Source organism: Borostomias antarcticus, assembly GCF_949987555.1.
Source record: "Borostomias antarcticus genome assembly, chromosome: 14".
In the NCBI taxonomy this organism is placed as follows: domain Eukaryota; kingdom Metazoa; phylum Chordata; class Actinopteri; order Stomiiformes; family Stomiidae; genus Borostomias; species Borostomias antarcticus.
In genome coordinates, this window is record NC_140247.1 from 2,168,797 (window position 1) to 2,193,314 (window position 24,518).

Below are 24,518 nucleotides of genomic sequence, written 5' to 3' on the forward strand. Positions count from 1 at the left end.
ATCTAGAGTAGTGCATTTGATTAAAACCACTTAATTACAACAGGTATAATAGCCTATTAGTCCCAGTTGTAAAAGGGCAAGTGGGAGATGATTATTTTTATGAGTTACTTCTCGATCACCTTTTACAATGTCAGGATTAGACCAGGGCACACAGCCTCCTCTGCTCATGTTGGGGAAGTGACTGCGCATGTGCGTCTATTGTAAAGCATATCAAGGGACACATGTAGGGAATGTACAGCAGACTGTCCCTATACTTGATGTGGGGCAGAAGGCCAAAATGCTGTTGATATTCGGATGTGTCCACGTCACATCAGTCCTCCATATCATATTGTACTATCTAGGATTTTAAATATCCTTCTAAAATGCTAATCTTTTATTTTTTCTCCCACAGACACTTCCTCTTTAAGACTGGCACAGGAACAACTCCATTTTTCGGCACGGCAACCCCAGGATACACCATGGCGACGGGGGCGGTTTACTCCACGCCCGCCCGGCCCCTGCCCAGGAACACCCTCTCCAGAGGAGCGTTCAAGTTCAAGAAGTCGCCCAAACACTGCTCCTGGAGGTGCACGGCCCTGAGCGCTGTGGGAGTGGCCGTCCTACTGTCAATCATTCTCTGCTACTGTATAGGTGACTATGGCCCCTTGGTAATGCTTTAGTGTGTGTGTGTGTGTGTGTGTGTGTGTGTGTGTGTGTGTGTGTGTGTGTGTGTGTTTGAGTGTGTGTGTGCGTGTGTGTGTGTGTGTGTGTGTGTGTGTGTGTGTGTGTTTGAGTGTGTATTGTGCTACTGTATGTTATTGTCTGATCAGCCATAAATCATCTTTCTAAACACCTCATTGACTGTGAAGGTAACCATAGGCCTTTCAGAAATAGAGTATGTTTTGCATGTGGTGCTGTGGTATAGGTACTGTGAAGCTACTACAGTGTTTGCCTTACTGATTTATGACCTGCTGTCTTCCCAACATGTTGAGACAGCTTTCTCTTTTGCATCATGTCTTTCTCTGTCCTCTGTGTGTGCCAGTATAATGGGCACCATGTTATTTATAACGTGCTCCATATCATTCTGACACTTTCACGCTTCACACGAACAGATAACAAGGAGACAGCAGCATATGACTATGTCAGATAGGACATTTCTACTGACAAGGGCTGTGCATCATCTCTCTGTTCTGATATCAGGCCCACAGAATGGCTCGACCCATTCATAACCGCAGGAGTCCTCCAAAAACACATGCCAAACAGTTCGAATGGCCCTCTGAACCACCCAAATGACACATTGAGAGAGACAGAAACTACAACAAATCAAAAGAACCCTTACTCAATCAATCAATCAATCAAAGCTTTATTTGTATAGCGCATTTCATACCCAGAGGCAACACAATTACTGGCAGGCAACACAATTACTGGCAGTGGTGTAGTGGAGGGTATACGGAGGTATACGGATACCCAGTATACCCAGTTCTTTATCCATGGATCCACAGTATACCCACACAAATGTAAAAATTGTAACATTTCTGCAACAGTATACCCACTTCTTTAGTCAGAGTATATCCACTTCTTTAGTCAGAGTATATCCACTTCTTTAGTCAGAGTATACCCACTTCTTTAGTCAGGGTATACCACTTCTTTAGTCAGGGTATACCACTTCTTTAGTCAGAGTATACCCACTTCTTTAGTCAGAGTATATCCACTTCTTTAGTCAGAGTATACCCACTTCTTTAGTCAGAGTATACCCACTTCTTTAGTCAGAGTATATCCACTTCTTTAGTCAGAGTATACCCACTTCTTTAGTCAGAGTATACCCACTTCTTTAGTCAGAGTATATCCACTTCTTTAGTCAGAGTATACCCACTTCTTTAGTCAGTGTATACCCACTTCTTTAGTCAGAGTATACCCACTTCTTTAGTCAGAGTATACCCACTTCTTTAGTCAGAGTATACTCACTTCTTTAGTCAGAGTATACCCACTTCTTTAGTTTAAAGGAGCCCTCTGTTCATGCAGATTTTCTAGTGCCACCAGATCTCTATCGCTTTCTTAACAGGAAGTGCTTGCGTCTTAACTAGGAAACGGTGTACTCTGGCTTTAGATCCTCCTCCGCCCTAGGACACTGTTCCCTCTGATGGGATTTTTTAACGTCTTTTTTTTTCACAGCATGCGTCAAAGCTGACTCCTTGCTAACCTTTAGCGTCTTGACCACGGCGATAAAACGCCTCGAGATTTATCTGTTCTAACTGTCCTCCTCTGTCAAACACATCTTTAATCTCTTGCTGTGACTTTCCCCTGAACTGCTACAGGAATCATACAGCATTAGAAATGGGACAGCAAGGGGAGAGTATGATGGTCGTAGGGAGAGAAATATTGCTGTGTGGAGATGATGCAATGAGCAGCATTTATTGCGAAACAAAGATAGGTGAGCTTTCTATGGGGAAGGGCTGTAAAAGCAGGATATATCAATATCGATGTGCAGTACCCCTTCATTCTCTGAACCTGCTTGTGATTTTCATGATTCATGATCTCATACGGGGATGCGCGTGTGATTTTCTGTGTGAGTTGTAGTCCATATGTTCTTGACTTGTTTGTGAGTGTCTGTATTCCCTATCCGTGTGTCTGCTTCCCTGCAGATGTCTGTGCTGTGGGTCTATTCTATGGGAGGTAGAGCGGCCGGCTAGGGATCGCAAGGTCCCCAGTTCGGTACCAGCTCCCGGCATTGTGCCGAAGTGTCCTTGAGCAAGACACTGAACCCCAAAATCACTCACATGGTCTCGTGGCACGGTGGTGCAGTGCCTAGTACTGTCGCCTCACAGCAGGTCTCTGGGCCTTTCTGTGCTGAGTTTGCATGTTTTCCCCATGTTTGCAAGGGTTTCCTTACAAAGAACCCAATATGAAAAACATGTACTGTAGAAGAACAGATGCTCTTCAGTTCTGTCCTTGACCAGGACCTGGACTGAGCACAGTAGACATTTCCGGGAACAATTTCGACCGGCGACGCCCGAAAATGTGCATGTGTGTGCTGTGTGCCGTGTTGCTGCTCACTGTGGGCAATGCGTTTGTCACGTGTGGGCGAATAAAGACCCCCCCATGGGTCCTGTAATTTTATTTCAAATTGAAATGTGTCTCTCAGGTTAAACCCTTGTGTTTGTGTCTGGGTGTCAGAGGGGAGGAGATGCTCAGGTTAAACCCTTGTGTTTGTGCCTGGGTGTCAGAGGGGAGGAGATGCTCAGGTTAAACCCTTGTGTTTGTGCCTGGGTGTCAGAGGGGAGGAGATGCTCAGGTTAAACCCTTGTGTTTGTGCCTGGGTGTCAGAGGGGAGGAGATGCTCAGGTTAAACCCTTGTGTTTGTGCCTGGGTGTTGGAGGGGAGGAGATGCTCAGGTTAAACCCTTGTGTTTGTGCCTGGGTGTCAGAGGGGAGGAGATGCTCAGGTTAAACCCTTGTGTTTGTGCCTGGGTGTCAGAGGGGAGGAGATGCGGTCAGTCTGCCAGTTGCCTCACGTGCCTCAGAGGTTCCTAGCGATCCTCTCTCTTTCAGCTGTGGCCAACTCACCCTCCCGGTGCAACATCTTCAATAGCTACTGTACAGCACTCATTCACACTTCCTCAGTCAGGGCCAAACACACCTTGCGTAGCCTTACAGTATGTAGCTTGCGTAGCTGGCGCTAGCGTCGCTTGTGTAGAGTATAAATCTACCCTTAGTCCACACAAATACACACAGACACACCCGCACAGGTACTGTATGTTCGCTTGTATGCGCGCTTATGAAAAAATACAAGAAAATAACAGAAGTGTATCTGGAAGCTTCCAGCAATAATGGCATGCATAAAATAGCAGCAATCAATAGATAATAGTAAATTGGTAAATATGTTGTCAATTGAGCAGAAAAGGCAAACACACATTGTTTAAAGCGTTGCTTAACTGCTTTGACTTGTGTTTACAACTCAACGTACGATTGGCCTTAAGTGATCGATTACAAACATGGACACAGACCTGCAAGTAACTAAGTAATACTCTGCCTGATATGCATGAAGTCTCTAACTTCATTTTTAATTTGAGCACATCTGATATTCTCTCAGATTCCGCTGCGTTGTGTCACCCTCCCCCCGAGTATCTTGCTGCAGTCGATACCCCAGCATGCAATGCGAGAAGAGGCGAGGAGAGGCGTCGGAACAAAAGTTCCTCCGCTGATCAAATGATTGGAAATCCAGAGTGGGGGAGTTCTGCTTTCTCAGCATGTTCACCGGCTGGCGACTTTGAAGGAGGTGCACCCCCTGACTGTGTTCACCAGGAACCCCAGAACAACAGCTTGGCTGGGCGCATATTTGATACACAGGAAATATAAAAGGGGTTGGAGGAAGGGAAGGCAGACATGGCTCAGTTATGTAAATGGACCAGATGTGTAAATGCCTGAAGGGACTTTCACTCACTCTACCACTGTCTCTATCCCTGTTTCTCTCAAAATAATATGCACACACACACACACACACACACACACTTCTGGATTTTAATTATGCCTGTTCTTGTTTTCTTTCCTCATTTTGCATTAGCTGGGTGGAGAAGACTCTCTCCTTCTCCCTCTCTGTCAGACAGATGTTGGGGTTAAAATAGACGTTACACCTGCTGCTATGTAGCTGCTGGTTTCCAGACACAGCAGTCTTGTGTGTTAATGACAAGGCCTTCCCCAGGAAATATGGAAACACAACAGTTTTCCTCGGTATTGATTGAACTAGCTTAGTGTTGCCTCTCAGTTTTACAGAATGCCATGCTTACATAAGGGCCACCCATCGTAAGATAACCTAAAAAAGTATTGTTTTTGTTTGTTTTTTGTGTCGTTGACCTGATTATTATCCTGCAGGTTTTGTTTGAACTTGATTGGTATAACTGAATCCACATGCGCCTTTTTTGTTAACTTCACAGTGATGCACCTCTTTGGCCTCAATTGGCAACTCCAGGAGTTGGAGAACCAACCGGCTTTCGAGAACGGTGAAGGAAAGTTGGGGCCCACCCAGCCCAGCGTAGTGACAGCACTCTCAGCTGAGAACGGTGAGGAGAAACAAGACCAGAACAGGTCTAGCAGATTTATGATTTACATCTTCACGCAAGCCTTTGCCCACCTAGGTATTCAAATCAGCCTCGACTTTCTAAGACTGCTTTTGGGAAGTAATTTAGACAGTGGTGGATGTCATTTAAAAGTTAATTATATGCTTGAAGCCCAGTTTCAGAATTACTGTATGTTTTGTGGAATGTCTGCTCAGTGTTGTACGTGTTATCCATTGGCATTATGAAATATTTAGTCGTGGTTTGGCTCAACACTTTATTAGTGACATTGATGTGCTCGCACAACCCTGAGTGTGTACTGCATGTGCCTTCTGAATACCAATTGGCAGAGTTCAGACAGCTTTGGCCAGCCTAATCATAATTGTCTGCCATTTTGTATTCAGTGCCTCACTGGATACTCTTTCACTCCCTGACCTTTACAGCAAAAGGCCATTGAATTAACCCCTGAACACGCTGAGGTGTTTAGGATGCACGGATGTGGTGCCATTAATTAGGTTTGAGGAGGCAGGTGAAAAGCTCACTTGTTTAAACTTAAGGTATACTTAAATCCTCCTAAGTGCTGCTAATTGAGATACCATGAGGCAGTTTGGGTCTGTTAAAAGGCAGTCGATAGCAGGCTATGTTCTCCCTGGAGGAAAACCTGGCTCTCAGTCTCCCTTTTGAGTCAAGATAAAGTGACAGGGAATGGCCTCATTACACAAATACACACACACACACACGTATATTGTACACATGCGCACACATGCACACACACATACAGTACAGACACACACACACACATATACATACAGTACTGTACATATTCACAAATAACTCAAATTAACCTTTGTTCTATCAGTAAGGTTGATAAGTAGTATAATAATCAGTTATGCTGTGTATCATATTTATATATTGTGTTTATCAACTCAAATTGTTAATACTTATGCCAGGAAGTTGTGTGTCCTGCCTGGTGAAAGTACTGTAGCACTGATGAAAGTCAACATTTTGCATTAATCTCTGCTTGAGTTTTTTTTTAGCCCAGATATATTGATGTATCTCCACTGCCAGCCCTAGTTTGTCTCCTGCCTTTTCTCATAAAATAACATTTTAGTTTGTTAATTGTAGATTGATGCATTCCATGAATGGTGGCCAATCAATGTTGCCTTTTTCCATGACATCCCTGAGTTAATTAGCTTTTCAAGGAGGGTTGAGTTATTCATAAGTGGTCACTTGCACATCTAGAGTAACCGTTAAAATAGCAGTAACCAATAGATAATAGTAATTTGGTAAATGTTTTGTCAATTGGGCAGAAAAGGTGAACACAGTTCATTGTTCGATCACATCTGATATAAATCTGATCTCAAAGTGATTTCTTTATCCTTTTGATTTGTTATTTTTGCAGCAAGTGTTGCATCTTGGGTAGATATTACATTTAGGTCTTCAATATGAAGCTGTGTTCCAGCTTCATAATAGAGCAATTAACTGAGGCAATGTTTCAACCTGAAGCCCGTATCGTTGACCTGCTGTCAAATACTAGGTGAGGGATATTATTAAGCAATGTGCCCAAACCAAGCAGATAGAAATGTAATTTTGTTTTTTTAATGGATATTTAAAAATGGTATCACTCCAGAAGAAGGGAGTTAAACTGTGAGTGATAGTTTTATTTTTCGATAGTGGTGGTTAACTTAACTGTTTCTTGGTGCTCTATTCACCCTCCAGGAAGGAATGGTTTGGTCCATCAGGAGAACAACTCCATTGACACCGGGCAGGTGGAAGTGGGTCGGAGGGTGAGCCAGGGCATCCCGCCAGGGATGTTCTGGCGCTCCCGGCTGTCCCTGGAGCAGCCTAATTTTCTCAAGTTCAACATCTCTGTCCAGAAGAACGCTCTGATAGGCGTCTATGGGAGGAAGGGCCTCCCGCCCTCTCATACTCAGGTAAATAACGTGTTGGTAGGTGGCCCAGTGGCTAGAGCATCTGACCTGTGACTGAAAGATTGCTGGTTCAAGACCAGGCTCGCCTACCGTTGTGCCCTTGAGCAAGGTACTTAAAGGCATAGTTCTGAATTTTGGACATAGAGCCTCATTTCCAACTTAATGTTGTTGATTGATGGAGAACATTTACAGCTGATTCCATGCAACATGTCCCTTGTTCGGGCGTTCACGGCTTGCTAATGCTAACACAATCCAAACTGGCTAGCATTCAAAGAAAACTCACTTATACACTCCACAGTGCACCCAAAAGTTGATTAAATTTGTTGACAGTCTGTTGTGGCCTCATTTGAGTTGTTATACCATCAGTGAATGCCCGAACAAGGGACATGTTAACAGTCTGTTGTGGCCTTGTTTGAGTTTTTATACCATCAATTTTGAAGTCCCAACTATCGTTGAAACCATTCATTTGTTTGGACCTATGGCTCTCTCTTCAAATAGTGAGTGTAGAGAGTGACACATAACTAGCCAGCACTATTGTCTTGACAAAAAAAAAACTAACAGAAGAGTGGACTATACTATCAACCCAAAACACATTTTGAAAGATACAGGTATGTGTCTGACTTTGATGAAGAGTTTAGTTTATCTGGTGATCCTTACTTTGGAGTGTCTATAAGTGAGTTTTCTTTGAATGCTAGCCACTTCGGTTTGATTGTGCTATTGTAGTTTGAGCATGTCGTGAACGCATGAACGAGCGACAGCATGGAATCAGCTGAAAATGCTCTCCATCTCTCAATTACATTATGGGGAAGTAGGAAATTAAGCTCTACAGGTATGTCCAAAATTCCGAACGATCCCTTTAATACCCAAACTAATAAGCATAATAGTCAAATTTGTAATGGTTCAGTCATATGTATTGTATTGTATTGAGGGTAAACATCTGAAGTCATTTTAAAAATAGACTAGACTAGTACAGTGCACATACGTTTATACTGCAAAAGTTTCTTAAAAAATTGTAGGCACAGCAACAGAATGACCAGCAGAGCCCTAGTTGTTATTGGGGGTGTTTCACTGCATGCCAGAAACGCTTTCAACTTCACCTCCCTTGACCTCCTCTCCTGGCACAGAGGAGGTGTTTTAGAGTGGGATGACTTGGGCCCACTGTTAAATCGGATGGAGAAAAGGTTCAGTAGCAAGTGACAAATACAAAAGTGTGATAACCATTCCAAGGTGAAAAACAACCTCAAGGGAAGTCCAACAAAACCAAAGACAACAAACAGAGTAGCCTAATAAAAAGACACTTCTATGTCCAAGGCAATTGTTGAGCAGACATTCAAGATTATCAATACTAGACACATAGTGCCACCATGGCTGCCTTTGCAACAACTGCCTGTTAACTGTTGAGGGTGGGGGGGGAAGGGGGGAGCGGTGAATCGATACATTTACTGAGCATGAAAGACCTCAATGAGAGGTATTGACCGCTGGTTACAGTCACAGCCTGGAAAAAAATAACAACTTTAAAGTGCATCTCCAATTCCCCACCAGATATAGACTTCTTACATTAACTATTGAGTGTCTGACTCAGCTATGCTCATGAAGGGAGTAAACCAAAGGTCCTGAAGACGGACCTTTAAGTAGCAGTTTGAATTTACAAGCACTAAGCATTCGTCTGGTGGTTCACTGGGTGGCCTGGCCTCGTTCCGGCTGGCCTCTTGCCTGTTATTAGCTGGCATTGTTGGATAGAGATGAGTTAGGGGGGTTTCATGGCAGCTAATCGAAATGTATACACTGGCCCCAGAGTTAAGGCACTGTTTTATTACTTACCCCTCTGGCTGACAACACAAAGAATTCCACTTCCGCCAGGTTAATATCCCCCTCCTGCCCCTTGGCTTCCCTCAAAAGGATTTAAATCACAGTGTTGACTTCCCTCGCCCTTTACCTAATGCTTTATCTCCTATCTGCGCTGAGTCAATTGAGGGGTGGGCCGGTGTCACATTCCAAAGCACTAAATCCGTCTTTAATGTGTTTTTCTTTTAATTTCAACTCTATAAAAAACGATTCTACATGAAGGACATTTTTAGCATACACACACACACACACAATCCTGTTGGAAAAATCTATATTATGGTAATCTATAAAAGTGTGGTATGGTGATGTGTTCCTTTAATGCCAAAGACTTCAGTAGTTTTACACATCACATGGTCCTTTGATTATGATGATGATGATAATGATGATGATGATGATGATGATGATGATGATGATGATAATGATGATGATAATGATGACAATTATTATCATTATTTTTTATTATTATTATTATTATTAGTAGTAGTAGTAGTAGTAGTAGTAGTAGTGGTATTAGTATTAGTAGTAGTAGTAGTAGTAGTAATAGTAGTGGTAGTAGTAGTAGTAGTGGTAGTAGTAGTAGTAGTAGTGGTAGTAGTGGTAGTAGTGGTAGTAGTAGTAGTAGTAGTAGTAGTAGTAGTAGTAGTAGTGGTAGTAGTAGTAGTAGTAGTAGTATTTTGATATATAATGATATATTATTATAATGAATTGTAAAACTACTAGATTAATGAACTTGTGGCTGTGTCTTTCAGTATGACTTTGTGGAGCTGCTGGATGGCAGCAGACTCATCGCCAAGGAGAGGCGTGCTCCCACGGAGCCAGAGGTCAGCCTCCACCAGGCTGGCTTCATCCAATACCTGGACCTGGGGGTGTGGCACCTGGCCTTCTACAACGATGGACGGAGCCTGGAGGCTGTGTCATACAACACCATCATCCAGGGTAAGAGAGTTCTGTGTACCAGGGATGAGCGAGGAGGAAGTGTGCTTGCTATGACGTTTATAGCCGGAATGCATTGCAAGGCCCTTGAAGGTACTCTTTTCAGCCGTGGGTATGAGCAGAGGAATCTGTTCACGCAACGCCAACAAATAATAACTAAATGCAACAAAATATTTTGAGGTTTGGAACATAACCAGGGCCGAAAGTGATATATACAATTAACAGAGCCGTCATCACAAATGTGAGGCAACCTGTTAATAATGAATTTTCTGCATTTCTTCATTGAGTCACGCAAAAAATGCCAGACAACAACACCATGCGATGAAGCAGTATACAACAGTAGACACTTCATCTACCGCTACCTATGTTTACCTCCGCATCTGCTTGAGGCAGACAGTTTCATCTTTCTAAACATACTAAATAATCAGGAACACGTCTCTATTCCTCATCTCATCATTGAATTTCATCCATTACCTGTCTCCGCTTGGCATGAATGTTTGTTCATTCATGTGTGCTACTTCTAGTTTTGACTTCTCAGGGGTTTTCCTGTGGTATGCGTTTAAAACGTTTCAAACTGAAAATGTGGCACAATCCTTTGGGCATTCCATTATGCTATGAATGTGTGCTGTGCCGGCTGTGCTTACAAGCAGACCATAGGGTAACACTTTATAATAACGATGTGTTATAACACAGTTATAAGCTAATAGTAGATAGTAAACTAATCATGAATTAAGCATTTGTATATGTTTGTAAATGATTAATAAATAGTTTGTAACTTAAGTTTTACAACATTTGTAAGCTATTAGTAGAGAATTTTCTGATCATGAGCAAACCATTAGTAGATACAGTAGTAAACTAATCATGAATTAAGCATTTGTATATATTTGAAAATTATTATTAAATAGTTTGTAACTTAAGTTATAAATCATTTGTAAGCTATTAGTAGATAATTTGCTCATCATGAACAAGCCATGAATTTACATTTGTTAATGATTATCCAATAATTTCTAACTGATTAGTACATAATTAGAAAATGTACTTCATCGTTAACTTACGTTATACAACATTTGTAAGCTATTAGTAGATAATTTACTCATCATGAATAAACCATTAGTAGATAGTAAATTAATCACGAATTAAGCATTTGTATATATTTGAAAATGCTTATTAGTTTGTAACTTAAGTTATAAATCATTTGTAAGCTATTAGTAGATAATTTGCTCATCATGAACAAACCATGAATATACATTTGTTCATGTAATTATCCAATAATGTATAACTGATTAGTACATCATTTGAAAATTTACTACTTCATCGTTCATATGATCACTAGATATTTTTTTTTACACAAGATCAACCTTATTTGTAAATTATTAGTGAAATATTCAAAGATGTCATATAATGTGTAATAACATTTGTAGATGTGTAAAAAAAAACTCACGATACCTTCATTTGTTTTTTCATGTTTAACAAATGCTTTATAAAACATTCTTAAAAGATCTATAGATCATTATCAGATGTTATTGTGGGCCCTAATCTAAAGTGAAGACTATTCATTATTTAGAAATGTCAGTAAATGTTTATAAATTATTTGTGGACTTTTTACTCACCTGTTATAACCCATCTGGCTTTTATGAAGACACAAAGCACTTACTAGACTTCTCTTATCATGTTTAACAAATGATTTGCTAGACATTTAGTAAAAATCTTTAAATTATTTGCAGACGGAATTGTGTGCCCTAATCTAAAGTTAACACTATTCATTATTTACAAGTGTTTGTTAATGTTTATAAACTATTTGTAGACTTTTTTTCTCAACCTGTTATGAACGATCCGGCTTTCATTAATAGACACAAAATTCCTAGACTTCTCTTATCATGTTTAACAAATGATTTGTTAGACATCCATTAACAATCCATAAATCATTTGCAGATGCTATTGTGTGCCCTAATCTAAAGTGAAGATTATTCATTATAAACAAATGTCTAATAATGTTTGCTAATTATTTGTAAACTTTTTCCTCACGTTATAAATGTCGTAGACAGTTTTGGTATCCATCCTTCTTTGTGACATCAGTGAGAGAATAGGGAGTACTGTATGATGTATACATTTTATTAACAAGACCAAATAAAAAAAGGGAAAAAATCTGACATTTCTCACACTGACATGGTTTCTCAACTGTGTGGATTCTTCTAAATGTATAAAATATAATTGGAGGCAACAAGAAAACATTGTAAGCAATACACAACAAAAACATTGTTTATAAAACCATGTCAGTTGACACCAGTTGAGAAACCATGTCAGTGTGAGAAATGTCAGATTTTTCCCCTTTTTTTATAAACAATATTGGGTCTTGTTAATAAAATGTATACAATGTATACATCATACAGTTTACACACGTAAGCCTTTCCAGATGAACTAAAATCTTACTTTATGGCAAATTATATGTCAGGACGCCAACTAACACCTTGGTGAGTTTCTTCTCTTTGAAATTGAGAGTTTAACATGTTTTTTGAATGATTTTTCACGGTGCCCACCCACATCCATTGTATGACCAAAACGGTGGTAGAGCAATTATCAGACTTTCTCAAAAGTGCTAGTTTTGTCAACCTTTTTGATCTGGACCATTGTATATGATCATAAGTAACCTTAAAACAGGCCTAAACATGATTTTTCCCTTTACTACTTCTTTAACACAATCAAAATGAGCCACAGGTCTTTGGGGAGCGGTCTATACAAGCAATGGTCTGCTGGCTGAGCAGACGAGCCGGCTGTGACCGATGACCGATGATGCTCACGCAAGCAACAGAAGTCTCTGAAGTGTTTACAGATTTGTAAATACTTCAGAGACTTCTGTTGCTTGCGTGAGGATCATCGGTCATTCAAGGGAGGCAAGAAAATGTGTCAAGGAAATATACATATTTTGTGCAATTTGAAATGCCAGGGGTTTTGCTGGAGATTGATTGATGGGAGCAGTGAGGCTATAGCAAACATGTGCAATGGCAGCTTATTAAGCCTCAGTAGGATAGGATAAGGATACCTACAGTCGTAGATATTGCTGATACAGTAAACTATGCTTGCACTTCCATAATTTTCCATCAGGGTTTTGGCTTTTGCTGTAAACATTGTTACAGTAGGTAATGAAATAAGCCTATATTTGCTTCTGGAATCTGCAGGGAATTAGCATTTTTTGAGAGATGATATCTTATAGTCTTACTCCAATGTATTTTCAAACTATTGAACAAATTAATTTAGGGAACTATATTGTTGCCATGCTTCTGTAACTCTTTCAACCCAACAGAGTCGGTCATGGAGTGCTCCTACAACTGTTACGGAAACGGGGAATGTGTCTCCGGGTCCTGTAGCTGTTTCCCAGGGTTCATAGGACCATATTGCTCAAGAGGTATTTGTTTCTCTCTTCACACTCTTGTCCTCATTCTTTAGCTACTTAGTCCAGAGGGGAGTGAAACACTGTCGCTACGCTGGGGCCAGTCGGCCCACCAGGGCCGTTCATAATGAACAAAACAGCTCATTTTGAATAAGAACCTGAATTCCCTCCCCAGCTGCCTGTCCCGTGTTATGCAGTGGCACCGGCCAATACACCAGGGGGCGCTGTCAGTGCTACAGCGGGTGGAAGGGCACAGAGTGCGACGTTCAAACCTCCCAGTGCATCGACCCCCATTGCGGAGGCCATGGACTCTGTGTGGCGGGCAACTGTGTGTGCAATGCTGGCCACAAGGGAATCAACTGTGAACAAGGTAGTGGTTTCCCTTTAACTGGGCTGGATCCTAGTATTGATTTGCATGCCCCAGGGGTATAGGCACAGATGGTTGCTGAAACAATTGGCTTTTTTCGACTTCATGAAGCAGATAATTCCTGCGATCGTCCCGTATTGATATGGTGCATATAAATGAGCTCTCTCTAACTATTTAGATACAACCACTGTATGGATTTGAATTGATTTGAAAATGGGTGCACCATTGAGTGAGCTTTGCTGCTCTCCAATACGAGACACCTGTTTGAATAATCAGTCTCCTTTCTTCTCGTATTGAAAAGACCTTTCGCATTCTCCTCAGCCTTCCGCTTTCCCATTCAATCAGTTACACTTTATTGATCCTCATTCACACACCAAAGCAATTAACTCAGATTTACATCCGCAGGTCAGTGACCTGGTGTGTAAAATGTTATTGAGTTAAATTCGGTTTTTTCTCTCATTGTAAAGTGTTTTAAGAGGGAAAGGACACAAGTGTTTGGCTGTTGAAATTGACTCATTAGTGCAGTAGTAGGATGGGACCTTGGCTCACAGTACAAAACAAAGTGCCAAATAACAGCTTGGAGATTGGTCTACTTAATCAACAACCTCCTGTTTTTGTTACTGTATTTTTTCACATTTTAGCAAACTGCGTGTATGAGTTATGATATACTAGTTACCACTGGCTAGGAAGGGAGCTAACGTGCAAAATCCACCATATCCTAGAAATTGTATACCCAGACCTTGTGTATTCAGTCCTGTAATGTTACATTTCACAGCCATATCTCAAGCCTGACAAATAACATGTAATAACACTCTCACTACCTCTGACAGCAAATATAGTGCAGTCAGTGGGGAGGGCAGTTCCCTTCATGCCCCTTACCTGGTTTCTTTAGTGGACTGTGTGGACCCGACCTGCTCCAGCCACGGAGCCTGCCACCATGGCGAATGTCACTGCAGCCCTGGCTGGGTAGGCCTCAGCTGTGAGATCCCGAAGACCACCTGTCCAGAACAGTGCTCCAACCACGGAGCATTCAGCGCTGACACCGGGACCTGCGTCTGTGAGGCTAACTGGACCGGGGCGGACTGCTCAGTAGGTGAGACGCCATAAGCTTACTTCTTCTTTTAGTCTGCTTCATAGTTAAGTCACTGGGCCTCATTCAACAATATCTTCCTAGGTTCTGTTCTTAAATGTCTTCCTAAGAACGTTTCTAAAGAATGCTCCCGTCTGGTTCACAACGTGCTGGTAAACCGCTGGATGAGTTCTCACCTGCCTTCTCTTAATGGTGAATCCCATGGTTTCATATTGTGAAAGTGCTCGCCAGTTCTCCTGAATTAGCATAGGCAAACTTCCCACCAGCTCCATATAAGGACATGCAACTCCAGGGTCGTGTGCAGATGTCACTTCTCAGAATGAATACTGGTCATCCGCGCCCTTGACTCGCCAACTTTTCAATAGCATGATGGGTTTAGGTGGGGTTGTGTCAGGTGTGTTGGAAAGTCAGAGGACTGCAGGGCGAATCCAGCGTGGGCAATCAGATTATAAATCAGATTTTGATTTAGTAAGTAGGCTTCCTACTACGAGGAATTTGCCTTGGTGCATAAGCATAGCGAGGCAGAACAGTGCAAAATGTCAAAGTGATAGAATACAATATACAATGGCCTACAGTCTACAAAAATGGAGGCTACACAGCTGTCAATGTGGGATGCCCAAACAAAACCGGACTCCACCTGTGGTATTTACAGTAGCAGCGTTGGTCAAATGCATGGGATGATATTCGCCTACTCTTCAGTGAACGCTGTATCCGGAAGAGCACACAGTTGGACCAGGTGCATCAGGGATATTGGAAAGACAGCTTTGTAAAAGAAAACCATTATTATAACATATTATAAGTGATACAAATAGTATAGTATCACAATCATATAATGTTATACAACTGTTGATTTGAAGTAAACACAATCGCAAATAATTTTAAAACCCTCTACGATCGAGGCAGAGCCAGAAGATGATGGGGGGTCATCGTCAATTTCCCTGGAGGAGGTCACTGAGGTAGTCAAACAACTCCACAGTGGCAAAGCCCCAGGGACTGATGAGATCCGTCCAGAAATGCTGAAGGCACTGGGTGTTGAGGGGCTGTCTTGGTTGACACACCTCTTTAACATTGCATGGAAGTCCGGGTCAGTGCCAAAGGAGTGGCAGACTGGGGTGGTGGTCCCAATATTAGAAAAAGGGGACCAGAGGGTGTGTGCCAATTATAGAGGCATCACATTACTCAGCCTCCCAGGGAAAGTGTACTCCAAGGTGCTGGAAAGGAGGGTCCGGCCGATAGTGGAACCTCAGATCGAAGAGGAACAATGCGGATTTCGTCTTGGTCGTGGAACCACTGACCAGCTCTTCACTCTCGCGAGGATCTTGGAGGGGACTTGGGAGTTTGCCCAACTTGTCTACATGTGTTTTGTGGACTTGGAGAAGGCTTACGACCGGGTCCCTCGAGAGGTCTTGTGGAGGGTTATGCGGGAGTATGGGGTGAGGAGGTCCCTACTTAGGGCCATCCAATCCTTGTACACCCAGAGCGAGAGCTGTGTCCGGGTCCTCGGCAGTAAGTCGTCTTCCTTTCCTGTGGGGATTGGCCTCCGCCAGAGCTGCGCTTTGTCACCAATCCTGTTTGTGATTTTCATGGACAGGATATCGAGGCGTAGCCGTGGGGAGGTGGGTTTCCAGTTCGGTGAGCTGGGGATTGCGTCGCTTTTTGGTCCTGATGGCATCATCCTCCAGCACTCTCTGGATAGGTTCGCAACTGAGTGTGAAGCAGCTGGGATGAGAATCAGCACTTATAAATCTGAGGCCATGGAAACTGGTGGTCTTTCCGCTCCGAGTAGGAAATGAGTCCTTACCCCAAGTGAAGGAGTTCAAGTATCTGGGGGTCTTGTTCACGAGTGAGGGAACCATGGAGAGGGAGTTTGGCCGGAGAATCGGAGCAGCTGGTGCGGTTCTGCAGTCGCTTTACCGCACTGTTGTGATGAAAAGAGAGCTGAGCCAAAAGGCAAAGCTGTCAAACTACCGGTCTATCTTCGTCCCCACCCTCACCTATGGTCATGAAGGATGGGTCATGAGACCGAGAGATCACGGATACAAGCGGACAAAATGAGTTTTCTCCGGAGGGTGGCTGGGGTCTCCCTGAGAGATCGGGTGAGAAGTTCAGTCATCCGGGAGAGACTCGGAGTAGAGTCGCTGCTCCTTTGAGTAGAAAGGAGCCAGTTGAGGTGGACTGCAGAGCTATACTGAGCTTAACCCCTCCCCCACCCCCCAAAGCCCCAAAACAAACACTTTAGTTCAAAGCGAGACAAGTTGTCAAGCGAGGCGCACGCATGCTCCTCTCGAACAAAACACGACAAGAAGAAGATTATGGCAGCAGAACGAGAGGTGGACAAGAGAGCTAAAACAACGTCAGTGGTGTGGAAACACTATGGGTTTGCGGAGACAGATTTGGATCAAGTTGACACGGTGTGTAAAATTTGCTACGCAGTCGTAGCTGCCCCTCAAAGTAGCCCTTCTCAGTTCCGTTGTCGCATTACGCTCGCTCATGCCAGACAACAGTCCTTTCCCGCTCCATTCACTTTGCCGTCAAAATAAATCGGTGTCGGCCTATTTAGGAGAGGCGCTCATATTAACAAGTGTCAGATAAACATGAAACGTCACTTACCTAAGAAAAAGGGTCTATTTTAACAAATGCTGGGTTTTGAAGCCTCGGCGCTATCATTAAATAACTTATTTAGACGCGTTCTGTCCTAGTGAAATAATTTTTCCGAGGTAGTCTTCTTCTGTGGTGGTGGCGGTGCTTTGTAGCTTCTTTATTTATCAGTTTTGGCACTTTTATTAATTTATTTTTCAAGGTCAAGGTTAACTATTTGTCTCCCATGGGAGAAATGTATCTAATCCAAAGAACATTGTTAAAAAGAAAAGCCACTCTCAACATTTAATAAGTTAATTGTTATCAAAGTCAATAATTTGATTTGTTAAGAAAATTTGTTAAGAAAATGTGAAAACTTTTGATAAAAAAAAAAAATTCAATATCAATCAAAATAATCGTGATTATGATTTTTGCCATAATCGAGCAGCCCTACTCTAGAGCAACATGCAGCCTGCTCTGCTCCAAGGTGGGGGAAAAAGAAAGAAACAAAGAGTCTTTGTCTCAATTCATTCTCCCTTAGACAACATACTTAAAGAGAGACCATTTATTAAATTCTTAAAGCTTTATTCTAGACACAATCCTCTCTTAGAAAACCCTCCTGTGCTTGTCAATACCAGAACCGAGCATTGGAGGACGAGGCTGGCCTCACCACACTACGCAAAACTCTTGAGGATGCCCACCTAGGTAGTAGGGGTTTCTGTCTTAATTATCATAGCGATTCCTCTTCAATTAAATAAGCTTTAATTAACAAGAGTGTGGCATGGATTGACCGCCCATTCAGCAGACCCCTGCCCTGAGTCGTGGCTGTGCTAAAAGCAGATAAACACCTCTGCGCTAATGAAACATTGATTGCATGGATTCTTTGGGAAGGACCCCCCACCCCCACCCCCAGAGCCACGGTTTATATTCCGGAGTGTCGTTCTAAGCTTAATCAAACTGCTCCCAAGGTCTTGCAATCGAAGAGAAACTCCATTCAGAGCAACGATGGAAACAACTTCTTAACAGAGTGCCACTGAGCGAGGGAAGACAAAGTAATGAGTTGATTTTATAAATGTGGTTATATTGTAAAGGACTTGAGTCATTTTTAGGCTTACTAGATTTATTGAGCTGTTACTGTACATTTTTGACTTACAGTACTGTTTCAAATGTCACAAACTTACAAAACTAAAAAGTAGGCGTTGCTATTCAACGTCTTTTTGAGCCTGGGGAAAATTGCCCTAGCCACAGCAGGAATCTGTCTGACATTTAAAATGCTTCTGAGCTGCTGAAGGCAGTTATGAGGAAATTAAATGGTTTTCACCAGTGCTTCCATGTGGTTTGGATCCCAAAAAGGGTACCTTAACTGTTGATGATGTCTGAACTGGAGCACTTTACTACCCACCATCAGTACTGAGTTTCTTAAAAACATAAGAGTTGGTCGGCTCTTCTGCTGAGATAGCGATGGAAATATACTAGTTGTTCCTTCCTCCATATTCACAGGTCTGTATCACTACCAAGCCCTTCAAGCATTCTCTCAAAGGTTTTGAGTTTAGCATGCAGAGAACAAATTAAATACTTATGTTGTTGTACCTCATGTCCAACACAGGAGCAATATTTAGTCTCAACTGCTAGTTTCACAAGTGAAAACAAAAAGGAAAAAAATGAAACAAACCATAGTTCGACAAAACATCAGCAGAATCTTGTGCAAAGGCTGCAGCTCGGAAAATAACATTTATATAGAAACTATCAGGCGCTTATTACCCCAACACATGGGCGCACAGCATGACGTCTCTTTCTTGTGATCACCTCAGAGGTGTGTGTGGTGGAGTGCGGCCCGAACGGAGCCTGCGTCAGCAGGGCGTGTCACTGCGAGGAGGGCTGGGTGGGATCCGAGTGTGACCAGAGGGACTGTCACCCGCGCTGCACCGACCACGGCGTCTGCAGGGAGGGCAAATGTGACTGCCACCAGGGCTGGACAGGAGAGCACTGCACCATCGGTGAGTATCAACGCTGCGCCCGTCGATCCCGCTCCGTAAGGCTTCCCCACGGAGACACCATTCCTTTTTCCTTCCCCTATCTGTTTGATATAGCTTGAGCTGCAGATGAAATCCTACAGTTTAGTCCAGAGCCGGTGTTAAGTACAGAGAGTGTCAGCACCGGAGCCTTGTTCAGCTTTATCTCCCTAGACTAGACTGTCTGTGAGGATAATGAGGGCTGTGATGTCGCTCCCTCTCGACATTTGACCCCAACTTCTTCAACACGCTGCCCTCTGTCAAATATGTGGCAGTTAAACCCTGACACCACACATCTAGACCTGGTCCCCAGAATCAGCCTAAACCTCTTAGCGACATCATCTCCTCTTACTGTAGAAACAAAGGACCTTGCTCTCCAAATTCTAAACCCTAATTATGTATTTGCATGTCTCCTCGTTAGCAGTCCCCCCATCCAGCGAATGAGATGAGGGAAGAGGAGAGATTATGCAAGGGGGTGATTTGAGGTCACATTCCTGATTTTATGAATCTCTCCCTCCTCAGTACGGACTAAGATCCATCCCTTTCACATTCTTCCTGTTCAAGACACCCATCAGGAAACAAACGCTTTGTAGTAGATGTGCTAAGGATGAATAGGCAGCAGCTTACCTATTGTGGGGGTTTATACTTTGTCTTTAACATCCATTCACACAAAGCGGCATTAATTACATTACATGGCTACACAGTGAATAGACTGCTTCTCTGGCCAAGCCATTGTTGGACGCAATGGGGTCCTGTTTTTTATATATGAGGCTTAGACTTTTTCATTGCCTGGTTTACAGATCTTTTTTTTCTCTTTAGTTTACTGCTAAGATGTATTTATTTGTGAATTGTTATGTTGGCTCTGTAAGTGTGGATTTGTTGTGTTTATTGCTATATAAGCATGATTCATGCTTATTGATCAACTATATGACTCTGCAATACCGATGTAATTGTATCTCTGGTACTGTAGCTTTTGTAAACTGTGTCTTGCAGTTCAGGTCTACTGCACAAGTGTTTTACTGTGAAGTCAAAATTCACTAGTGTTTTCTACCATTCTGTTTGCCTCAGCTACTGTGTACCCACAGAATAAACCTTTACTTAATGTGCAAGTAAAACCAAAACCTGAGATATTTGAGTTCATGTACACTTGTTCATGTCACTTTTAATTGACAGTACTCTATACCGCTGTGTCTTTGAGATGCAATAGATGTGATATTATGATTACAGATTCAACATGAATGATTATTACTACTACTATCTTCCTTCCTTCTTTCTTCCTTTCTCTCACCTTTACTCTCACCGTCTTACTCTGACTTTCTGTTTTGCTTGTCTAATTTTCTTTCTCTGTCCATGGTCTCTCTCTCTCTCTCTCTCTCTCTCTCCCTTTTTGTCTTTACCTATCAAGCTTTGGATTCAAGAGTATCAGGTAATGTCCCTTCTCTCTTTCATGCCACTTCCTGTGAGATAGCAAAGGGCTATCAGTTGCAATCAAACATCTATTTCCTTTTCCATATTGTAAATTGACACCATTGGATAAATGGGGCGTGCAGATTTCCTCCTTTCCTCAACGGTATTCGAATCTCAGTGTGACAAGCCCTACTATTTCTGCAACACAATCACCACGAGATCGCTGTTTACACAAGAAAATGTATTGTTTAGAGAGGTAACAAAAGGCAAATGTGCACTACCACTCATATTGACATAGAAACAGATAGCGATGGCTCTTTTGCATGGTGAAACCTGCCTATGAAGCCAAACTCTAAAGCGTATTAAGCCACGTTGTTGTACTAAGAAACACAATTCCCCCACTTAATTCCTGAATCCATTTGACACTCAGCAAATGTGTTTGTCAGTCGTAGCTCTATGTGCCTTAGAGATAAATAATGTTCTTTTCCAAATGTTTCCCTCCCCACAATGGTAATAGGAGCAGTCAAGATAGGATACAAAGGTAAATGGAACAACTACCCCTAGGGAGATTGTCACAAACAATCACTCCCTGCTCTCTGTTTTCCCCAAGCACGGCGTACACATGTTTTATGTCCCAGTCCATCATAATGTTTCTATTGTGCTCCTACTCCCCCGGTACGCACCTCCATTTCCCGTCCGTCCTAACTGCTCCAACACTCCTCGGCCCTGTCCCCTGTCTGAATCCTTGTGTCTCGTCAGATGAGCTGCCAGACTGACATGGTTGCTCATGCCCTGGTTTCTGTTCAACCTCGTAAAAAAAGGAATGCTTTCCAGCAGTGAGTGCAGCGTAGTTGTTTGGACAATGAAAGACACTTTACCCTTTGTACTTCTTTTTGCCTTGAATGTGCTGTGACTTCACATGAATAATCAGCTAATGTGATGCAGATGTGGAGACATTTTCACCCCATGCAAAGTCAAGGAAATATTAGAAAGGATTTAAGCAACATGGATCAATTCAATTGATAACTTATACAAGGCATAACACAGTTTACCTCACCAACATGCTTCTCTCCAATCTAGTGCTGCAGTTTCATACAGTATTAGCTTAGACGTTTAATACCATTTAATCTCAGACCATTCTTCACTCTAAAATGCAGTAGTTATCTACGGTCGCATTTGGTTATTGACAAACTCATGTGAAATGACAGTGTTACTGTACATCCCGCCCCCAACCCGAGTACGGAACCCAGTGCTCTGTTTGTCCACCTAAATATTGTCTTTTTTCCATGTTTTCCTACTCTTGCCCCTGTCCAGTCTGAATGACCAGTTCTTGTCTCTTCTCACCTTCCCATCCTCTGTTTCGGGCTCTGATTCCGGGAGGTGTGACTGACGCCATTGTTTTGACAGATGGCTGCCCGGGTTTGTGCAACAGCAACGGGAGGTGCATTCTGGATCAGAACGGGTGGCGCTGCATCTGTCAGTCAGGGTGGAGAGGGCTGGGATGTGACGTTGCCACGGAGACCCTCTGCTCTGACGGCAAGGACAACGAGGGGGGTAAGAACATCGGAGTAACGAGGATCCGACCGCGTGACATCATCACACGTTGATGTCAGCGGGAGAGTCGTATTGGTACGAGTCTTTGAATGTGCCCGCGTCTCTCATGAGTCAGCTGTGTGTGTGTGTGTGTGTGTGTGTGTGTGTGTGTGTGTGTGTGTGTGTGTGTGTGTGTGTGTGCGCGCTATGAATTAGCAAGATGTTTGCAAGATGTGGGTTTGCCAGTACTGTTCCATCTAGGTTAATACGGCGACGAGTTCCGGTTAGTTGTTGTCTCAGTACTGTTCCACACGTCTGACACCCCCCTGTGCTTCCAGATGGGCTGGTGGATTGCATGGACCCAGACTGCTGTTCACAGAGTGCCTGCCATGGCCAGACGTACTGTCGAGGATCCCCAGACCCTATCACCATAGCAGGTCAGGGACAAGGGTCATCTATCTCCACTCAGCCCGCCTCCAGGGGCTTCTACGATCACGTCAGCTTCCTGATTGGGCCCGGTGGTAGTCATGTGATACCAGGGGACAACCCCTTCAACAGCAGGTTAGTCTATATAAGGTCTAAATGACTGGTTGATCACTTTTTGATTATTTGGAATTCTCTCATTGCTACTGGCTAGTGGAGAATCAGGAGGGACTCCCATGTATAAAAAATGTCTCTTTTTCTGTCATGAAAAAGGGAAAATCCCCTCAAATAAATCACTTTCATTTGAATGGAGCGAGTGCTGTTCCTTCTGTTGTATTCTAATGGTCAGTCAACCTAATATACTGGAGAAATCCTGCATCATGACAATATCAGTAACTTAGTTTGGACAAAAAAAACAAACATTTTAAGCTACTGTATAAACCTTGCACTTTGGTCAAATACATTTTGATTTTATTATTTTATTCTTTAATTTAGATGATTAAATGTTTTGATTTTATTCATTTGTTCCTTAATTTTAATTAATTTTGCAATCAGTTTTATTGTATCAGAAAATGTCTTTAAACAGGTTTGTATGTTAAGAGTATTGGGCCTCATTCACAAACGAACCTGACCGATTTTCCTGAAACTCGGTGGACGGATGTACCATGGGCCAATTACAAACCCTTACATTTTGGAGCGGATCCAAAATCAGTCTGGTCCACGGGCCGCCCAAACACAGGCGGACTGGCCATTCACCCACGGGCCGCCCAAACACAGGCGGACTGGCCATTCACCCACGGGCCGCCCAAACACAGGCGGACTGGCCATTTAACTCCATTAATGTTTTGGACTACCAAACCGATTTTGATGAAACTCGGTGGAGGGGGTGTATCATGGGCCACCTTAGAACCCATTAAATGTTGGAGCAGATCTGAATCACGGGCCAGATCCACGAATGGAAACAAAACCTAGAACAAAGTCAGCTCCCTGTGTGGGGGTGCTAGAGACACGGGGCTGGGACTGGGGTGTGAGGGGGGGGAGAGCTCCCTGTGTGGGGGTGTTAGAGACACAGGGTTTGGACTGGGGTGTGAGGGGGGGGGGGAGCTCCCTGTGTGGGGGTGCTAGAGACACAGGGCTGGGACTGGGGTGTGAGGGGGGGGGGAGCTCCCTGTGTGGGGGTGCTAGAGACACAGGGTTTGGACTGGGGTGTGAGGGGGGGGGGAGCTCCCTGTGTGGGGGTGTTAGAGACACGGGGCTGGGACTGGGGTGTGAGGGGGGGGGGAGCTCCCTGTGTGGGGGTGCTAGAGACACAGGGTTTGGACTGGGGTGTGAGGGGGGGGAGAGCTCCCTGTGTGGGGGTGCTAGAGACACAGGGTTTGGACTGGGGTGTGAGGGGGGGGAGAGCTCCCTGTGTGGGGGTGCTAGAGACACAGGGTTTGGACTGGGGTGTGAGGGGGGGGAGAGCTCCCTGTGTGGGGGTGTTAGAGACACGGGGCTGGGACTGGGGGGTGTGTGGGGGGAGAGCTCCCTGTGTGGGGGTGCTAGAGACACAGGGTTTGGACTGGGGGGTGTGGGGGGGGAGAGCTCCCTGTGTGGGGGTGCTAGAGACACAGGGTTTGGACTGGGGTGTGTGGGGGGAGAGCTCCCTGTGTGGGGGTGCTAGAGACACAGGGCTTGGACTGTGGTGTGCCAGGGGAAAGCCCAGAGTGCATAGCACTGCACCCCATGACCTGAGGGGGGCGCCACAGAGCCGGCCAAATACAGCCACCCATTCAACTCCAGTCATTTTTACCTCCGCCCCAGCGAATCACGGGGCGGGTCCACGAGCCGCCCCAACAGAGCCCGGACGCCCATTCAACTCCATTTATTTATTTTTGACTAGGATTACGCAAAAACTACCAGACTGCTTTTCATGAAACTCGGTGGAGGGCTGTAGCATGGGCCAATTTACAACCCAGTCAATTAAGGCGTGCACTGAGCCAC

At 43.6% G+C, this 24,518-nt stretch overlaps 1 protein-coding gene across 3 annotated transcripts in view; it reads left to right on the forward strand.

Annotated features, from left to right (window-relative positions):
- Positions 1–443: 443 nt before the first annotated feature.
- The window catches only part of LOC311317703 (teneurin-3), a gene marked incomplete at its 5' end in the record, with an annotated part of 56,119 nt that continues 32,044 nt past the window's right edge, over positions 444–24,518 (forward strand). The window contains 10 exons of one of the 3 annotated variants that reach the window (XM_084448787.1): positions 444–630; positions 4,910–5,035; positions 6,749–6,963; positions 9,555–9,741; positions 13,040–13,141; positions 13,302–13,496; positions 14,386–14,586; positions 18,972–19,157; positions 21,960–22,133; positions 22,451–22,673. In XM_084448787.1, the coding sequence (XP_084304913.1) occupies positions 459–630; positions 4,910–5,035; positions 6,749–6,963; positions 9,555–9,741; positions 13,040–13,141; positions 13,302–13,496; positions 14,386–14,586; positions 18,972–19,157; positions 21,960–22,133; positions 22,451–22,673 (1,781 nt within the window). The remainder of the gene's footprint in view (positions 631–4,909; positions 5,036–6,748; positions 6,964–9,554; positions 9,742–13,039; positions 13,142–13,301; positions 13,497–14,385; positions 14,587–18,971; positions 19,158–21,959; positions 22,134–22,450; positions 22,674–24,518) is intronic. The other 2 variants (XM_084448789.1, XM_084448788.1) reach the window with 2 other exon arrangements.